Below are 7,141 nucleotides of genomic sequence, written 5' to 3'. Positions count from 1 at the left end.
GTCAGACCCCTAATGTCGTCAAAAAAATAACATCTCTGTTCCCTCCATCAGGGAACAAGGGTTACGTATGTAACCGAGACGATATTTCACTTCTCCTTATGTGTTTTGTTATTTTATTCATTTTACCTGGTAATACTTTAGCATGAGAGTGGCCACTGTAACGAGAGAACTCCGCTCAATTCCTGTGCAATTCTATGCCATGGGCACAATTTAAATACAGGGATGTGAACTGTTCTTCTGCCCTTTTGGACTGCATCACCATCTCTGTATGAATCATTTTGTATAAAATAATTTTCAAGTATTGGTTGAGGCACCTGAGCATGAGAACGGGATGATGACCACTGTTTTTTTTTTTTTTTTTTTTTTTGAATAAGTTTAATAAAATTCAGTCTGCTGTGTGTTGAAGGGGGCATCTTTGAAATTACTTTTAATAAGAGACTCTCTGTCTCTTCAACCAGTGTGGGTTTTAACAGTGGGTCCCCTGTGAGCTTCCCTGTGACAAAATATTCTCTGTATATTTCTGATGTTCATTTCTGTTTAAATTTCTCATTACTTTGTTTTACAGTTTGCACACACTGAAAGAGTAAATGAGCCAACTGAAGGACAGATTTGTTCACTCTTTTTTTTTTTTTTTAATTCCCATATGAATTTAAAATAGTATACAATGGTATAAACATAATACATATTATATCAAAATTTGATGGTGCAGTTCCATATTTTAAGAAATTGTTTACAATTTTTTAATGTGACCTTTACTATACAAAATTAAAATAGCTGAAATCTGTTTAGTGTAACGAAAAGAATCCTCTGGTTTATAGACGTTCTGTAGATGCACCTGTGCACAGTCAGTGAACAGCATTGATTTATCATTGAAAGAAGCGGGTTTCTACTTTCATTGTTCACTGTACTGGATTCAATCATTGCTGAGACAGGAAACGTTTTGCCAGGCCAGCTTTCAGATAACTCAGAGCATCTTTATTTGCTTCTTCAGTTACAGCTTTTCTCCTCATTTCCTCCAACTCTCGCACCCAGTCTTCTTTCCCAGCCTCCCTCACTCTGGGGATGAAGAAGTCCAGATGCTGAAGAGTGAACGCAGAGTCTGGTTTTAATGCGATCTGAGACAGATGCTTGATGGTCTGGTAAGCTTCGGACAGAAGACTTGACTTTTGGTCTACAATATCCTTCAGATCTTTGTCAATATGTTGCATTAAAAACAAAAACATTTTAGTTTGTTCTTGAGCTTTTTCATAGTCCATTTTTATAGAGTCAAATTCTATTGTAGTGCTTGATGTTCTGATGACATATTTCTTGTCTTCTTTGAGGTGTTTGCTGTGATGACACTTCCCTGTGCACACGGTGCAGTAGCCGTCTTTCATGACTTCACATTTGCTGGGATCATAAACCCGCCAGCAGTCAAACTCATGACAGTTTTCCTCACAGACGGTGCAGGTAATCGCCTTCCTGTTTTTCCATGACTTGCTCTCAATGGGCACCTTCTCTTTGACAGTCTTTTTTACTTTAATGGTAAAGTTTTTACACTCATCAATCTTTTCCTTGTTTTGCATCATTGCCTCCTGGATCTGGTGTTTTTCAGCTATTTTCAGCTCCTTTTCTTGAATTTGCAGCGTTACGTTGCAGATAAAGGCTTCAAATCGAATTCGCTCTATCAGGAAATCTGAAGTCATCTCTAAACTTCTTCTGTTCATTTCATTCAGAGACTGAAGGAAATGCTTCATGCCATCCACACTGTCTTCCCAGGCGTCTCTTTGAGCACGAATGTGACGTTCTTTAGTGTGACGGCCTTCAGTCTGTCTGTTGTTAAACAGGAAATGAACAGGTTGGCCGCTTTTGTCTCGTCTGCAGGGGATTTTAGCTTTATTAATCGCACCGATGACATTTTTGGGTGGCAGACCATCAGAGTGTGTGAATAAAAACACAATGTTGTTCACAATGTCTTTACCAAACAAAGACATAACTGAACTGATAATGTAATGCTGTCTGTCTGAGAGATGATTCTTAGATGCCTGAATCACAAAACACACAGCATCAACTTCACAAACTCCATCATTGCTCTGAAACAGTGCAGATAAATTCTCAACAACTTCCAGATCTTTGTCCAGTCCTCTAGTGTCTCCGTAGCCTGGAGTATCAATGATGGTGAGAGATATGGGACTCCTTATAGGAAAGACCTCATACATGGTGATTTCAGAGGTTTGTGATTCTGATTGATCTCTGGCTTCTTCTTCTGTTATTTCATACCATATTTCATTCTCAAACTTCACTCCCAGTAAGTAGTTGACCATGCTGTTGATGAGAGTCGTCTTACCAGCGCCGGTCTCTCCCACCAGCAGAATGATTTTATTTGGTTTACTGGTGTCTTTCATCCCATAAGTCCATTTTCTCAATTTTCCATTGTCATCAAGATCTTTTTTATCTGTATGTAGACAGAACCGTTTTGGAGGACCTGGATCAATCAGAGTTGGTCTGTGTGGTAGAGGCTGTGGCTTTCTGTAAAATGCAAATAGATGCAAATAATTTAGTAATATTTGTGTAGTGAGAATGTAAGACTAAATCAAAACAAAATACAAACGTTTTGATATTATGTCAAATTTAAACCATTTAATTTATACGTTTTTAACATAAAAAAATATTGTAATTACTACAAACATTTTTTTTTTTTAAACCAGGAAATCCCTGTAAATTAATGTATTAAAGATCAACAGCTTACCCGAGGCCAGGCTAGCCTTTATATAATAATGATATTAATATATATATATATGTATATAAAGGTTAGCCTAGCTGGGCTTCTTAGAAATTATGATCCTCTGAATCAAGTGAGTAATGGATAAGAACAGTCACTCACAGCATGTTGGGAGGATCATCCATGCTGTTATGCCGACGGTGGTTATTGGGTAATTCCATTGTTGCTGGGGTTAAAGGGATTTTTCACCCAAAAATGTACGTAATCATTTAATCACTCTCATGTCAGTTCAAATCTGTATGACTTGCTTTCTTCTGTGGAAACAAAGAAGATATCTGAAGAATGCTGAAAATCAAACAACACTGGACTCAACTGACTATCATTGTATGTACAAAAAAAACACACAGAAAATCTTTAAGATTCCTTTACTAGCAAAATTCCATCTGTGAAATTTGAGAAAGTGGACTGAGAAAGTAAATCAGTCACATATTAAAAACATTTATACTGTTTTAATTAATTCTGTTGGGTTGAATCTCTTTGTATGTAAAGCAATATAACTTAGAAGACTAAAGAGTGTTATTTTGAACCACTTTCATTTTCAGAACGCTGTAAATTCAGTGGTGATATTTTTTACATTTCCCAATTATCAAAAATAAATTAATAACTAAAAAACATCCACATAGATACAAACTCAGTCTTCTCTAGTGACTTGCATAAGCTAAATAAAAAGCAAAAATACAAAAGATAATGATAAAAATAATAATAATAATAATAATTTCAACAATATATACTTTATATCATTTATTTTCTTTGTATTAAACTTTTTTTTTTCTCCTAAGAGAGCATGTATTTATAATACTTACACAATTTGAGACCATATCGTTGTTGAGATTTCACAGCAAAGCTCTTCTTGAGATGTTTATGAAAAGTCTCAAGGGATTTTTTTTTTTTTTATTTAACCAGGAAAAGAAAAAGAGGCCTCTCCTGCTCTGGTATTTCCAGTAATACCAGTATTCTTCAGTTTGTCACATGATTAAAAGGAACAAGGGCGGGCTGTTTTATTTATCTGACACATTTTGTGAAATCTGTGAAACCATACAAAGTTAGTTCTACAATTATGATTTTCATACAGCACCATTCCTGTAAAGAAAAACGTTTAAATAATATTCCCTCTGTACTTTGGAAAATGTGGCCTTCCACACGCACGCTCGCGCACATCAGTGTATCTCCCGCAGGCTTCGTTCAGGGAAGGGAGTGGCCTCAAAATTAAAGGTGAATGACGCAACAGTACGCCACCAGGGGGCACCCATACTTCATTTAAAACCGTTTTATTGCTGAAATACAAAGTACATGATACAGTTTTGACAGTAATGATGCTGCCAAGGGTGTTGCGCAGTGATAGATGTGATATGTGAAGCGGTTAGGCATGTTTTAACTTTAATGAAACACCACTGTTGACCTATCAAGGATCTGAACTTTATGGTTATGTAAAGACGCTCAATGTTTCGTCTAGTCTGGAAATAATTTTCAATTAAAATAATTGTAGCAAGCGGCCCAATTGTAGTCACTATGCCACCCCTAAATACCAGGGAAAACAACCCAAATAAGGACACAGTAATACATTCCACATGGAAAAGGCAAGAGGCGTGAATTTCCGTACAAACAACTTTTATTAAAGCCAAAAGAACTGGCCAAAATTAATTTAAACTCAGTTAGCTTTGATTGTTGATGATTTGGCTTGATCTTGGATTGGTTGGTTCTTCGAAGCTCGTCCTGGAGTTGCTGTCATAGCAACAGGTCTGTAATCTTAAAGTGACCTGACATACAGCCAAGTATGGTGACCCATACTCGGAATTTGTGCTCTGCTTTTAACCCATCCAAAGTGCACGCACACAGCAGTGAACACACACACACTGTGAACACACACCCGGAGCAGTGGGCAGCCATTAATGCTGCGGCGCCCGGGGAGCAGTTGGGGGTTCGGTGCCTTGTTCAAGGGCACCTCAGTCATGGTATTGAGAGTGGAGAGAGCACTGTACATGCACTCCCCCCACCTACAATTCCTGCCAGCCCGAGACTCGAACTCACAACCCTTGGATTGCAAGTTCGACTCTCTAACCATTAGGCCACGACTTCCCCCTTTGGAGCAGCTTATTTCATGAAAACAGGATTAGATTGCCTCTTTTTTAAGCAGAATTGATACTTAAAATCTGTCCCAGCCACTGCTATTTTAGTACAAGTGTATCTTACTGATCCAGGAACAATAATTAAAAAAAATAATCATTTAAAAATTAATTGAAAGATAATATAATAATGTTGTGTCTTTAATACAATAGACACAGACAGTTTTACTCAATGAAAGGTTTATTCGTCATAATTACTTAATAATTGTATTGAAGTCTTACACACATGCTACACAGATAATGTAGAGTCCCGCATTAATTTGAATGATGACATCTATTATGGGAGTGGCTTGATGGAGCACAGGAGATGCAGATAACATGATCTTGACCCTTAAAGGGATCCTATTATGCTCTTTTACAAGGTCTTGATTTTGTTTTGTGGGTGTACTAGAACAGGCTCTCATACTAGGTTGTTCGAAAAACACATTTTTCACATATTTTACATTATTACAACACCTCTCTCCCCAGTCTGGCATGAAAGGCTCGAATAGTTCCTGTAACAAATGAAGGCCCACCTTCTGGAATACGAAATGTGCTGGTTATCTGGGCCAGTGTGTGTAGTGATTGGTTAGCTGGGCCAGTGTGTGTAGTGATTGGTTAGCTGGGCCAGTTTGTGTAGTGATTGGTTAGCTGGGCCAGTGTGTGTAGTGATTGGTTAGCTGGGTCAGTTTGTGTAGTGATTGGTTAGCTGGGCCAGTGTGTGTGTAGTGATTGGTTAGCTGGGCCAGTCTGTGTTATGATTGGTTATCTGGGCCAGTCTGTGTTATGATTGGTAAGCTGGGCCAGTGTGTGTTGTGATTGGTTATCTGGGCCAGTCTGTGTTGTGATTGGTTATCTGGGCCAGTGTGTGTAGTGATTGGTTAGCTGGGCCAGTGTGTGTAGTGATTGGTTAGCTGGGCCAGTGTGTGTAGTGATTGGTTAGCTGGGCCAGTTTGTGTTGTGATTGGTTAGCTGGGCCAGTGTGTGTAGTGATTGGTTAGCTGGGCCAGTGTGTGTAGTGATTGGTTAGCTGGGCCAGTGTGTGTAGTGATTGGTTAACTGGGCCAGTGTGTGTTGTGATTGGTTAGCTGGGCCAGTGTGTGTAGTGATTGGTTAGCTGGGCCAGTGTGTGTAGTGATTGGTTAGCTGGGCCAGTTTGTGTTGTGATTGGTTAGCTGGGCCAGTGTGTGTTGTGATTGGTTAGCTGGGCCAGTTTGTGTTGTGATTGGCTCCACTCGGCACCTGGTTTGGAAATGTCACACCATAATAACACTGCCAGCTTCAGTGTAAATACTGCATCAAAATCAAATCAATTTGAGCCTGATTTAAACCCAGATGATTGTAATCACTCTAAGTTCGTCTTTCTTGGGAGAGCTAGCGTGTCTCTGACATAGTGATAACACTCATTGTCTTCTCTAGTGCAGCTCAACTAGGTCTTGTCCCATTCGTCGATCTTTGTGATCTCACAAATCCTGGAAAATATGCGTTGTAGTCCAAACAAGTCGTTCGTTGTAGTTTTTGAAAAGTGATTTCTGTTAAATAAAATATCTATTTTTGAATTGGACTTTGAGCTTTGTAACTTTGCAGATCTTTTTTATGCTCAAACAGCAACATTACAGACTAACTAAAGTTGAAAAAGTGAAAAAAACATAATAGCACCCCTTTACAAAACTTTTAATGCCGTCACGTAACAAATCTGTTCAAATATAAAATGAAATGAACTGCTAATTACTACATTGAAATAAAAATGTAAAGCCTGTACAAATATTAGAATATAAATAATTGGGAATAATGTAAAAATATTAAAATAAAAACAGTGCACATTTCATCTTATTATAACATTTATGTAGTTTTGTTCTCTTGGCTGTTTCCTTATAAAAGTCCAGAAATTTGTAAAGTTTTTCGTAAGGTGTCTTTTTTAATTATATGATGTCATTACGTAAGCAGTGATCACGAATTCCGTTTTCTGTGGTGATTTATTGAACTTGAATGGTTAAATACACACATAATTACGTGTTTACGTGTTAAATAAATGAGAAAAAAGACTTACATAAATCAGTTTGGGTAAAACCCGAATGTGTATCAGCCAGATAGCACATGTACAACATCAGCCTCCTATCTATAACATCTGTCGCACGCGCCTCCGCTATGTTCTTATTCCCTTATTAATGTGCTTAAAGGTGCTGTATGTAGGATTGACACCGAGTGGTTGAACTAGGTATTGCAGTCCAAATTCAAAATATTGGAGAGAGTTTTTTCACCCTGCACCCCCTCCTCA

General features: G+C 38.0%; 1 protein-coding gene across 1 annotated transcript; it reads right to left on the bottom strand.

Annotated features, from left to right (window-relative positions):
* Window positions 1-640: 640 nt before the first annotated feature.
* Window positions 641-3,684, bottom strand: LOC109074040. Its single transcript, XM_019090092.2, has 3 exons — window positions 3,565-3,684; window positions 2,864-3,015; window positions 641-2,508 (listed from the first exon to the last, which is right to left on the bottom strand). Exons 2-3 carry the CDS (start codon window positions 2,920-2,922, stop codon window positions 918-920), a joined length of 1,650 nt encoding a protein of 549 aa, XP_018945637.2. The 5' UTR covers window positions 2,923-3,015; window positions 3,565-3,684; the 3' UTR covers window positions 641-917.
* Between the last annotated feature and the right edge of the window lie 3,457 nt (window positions 3,685-7,141).

Source organism: Cyprinus carpio, chromosome A7 (assembly GCF_018340385.1).
Source record: "Cyprinus carpio isolate SPL01 chromosome A7, ASM1834038v1, whole genome shotgun sequence".
Lineage (NCBI taxonomy): Eukaryota > Metazoa > Chordata > Actinopteri > Cypriniformes > Cyprinidae > Cyprinus > Cyprinus carpio.
The sequence above is the reverse complement of the archived record's forward strand: the minus strand, read 5'-3'. Positions and strand labels throughout refer to the sequence as shown.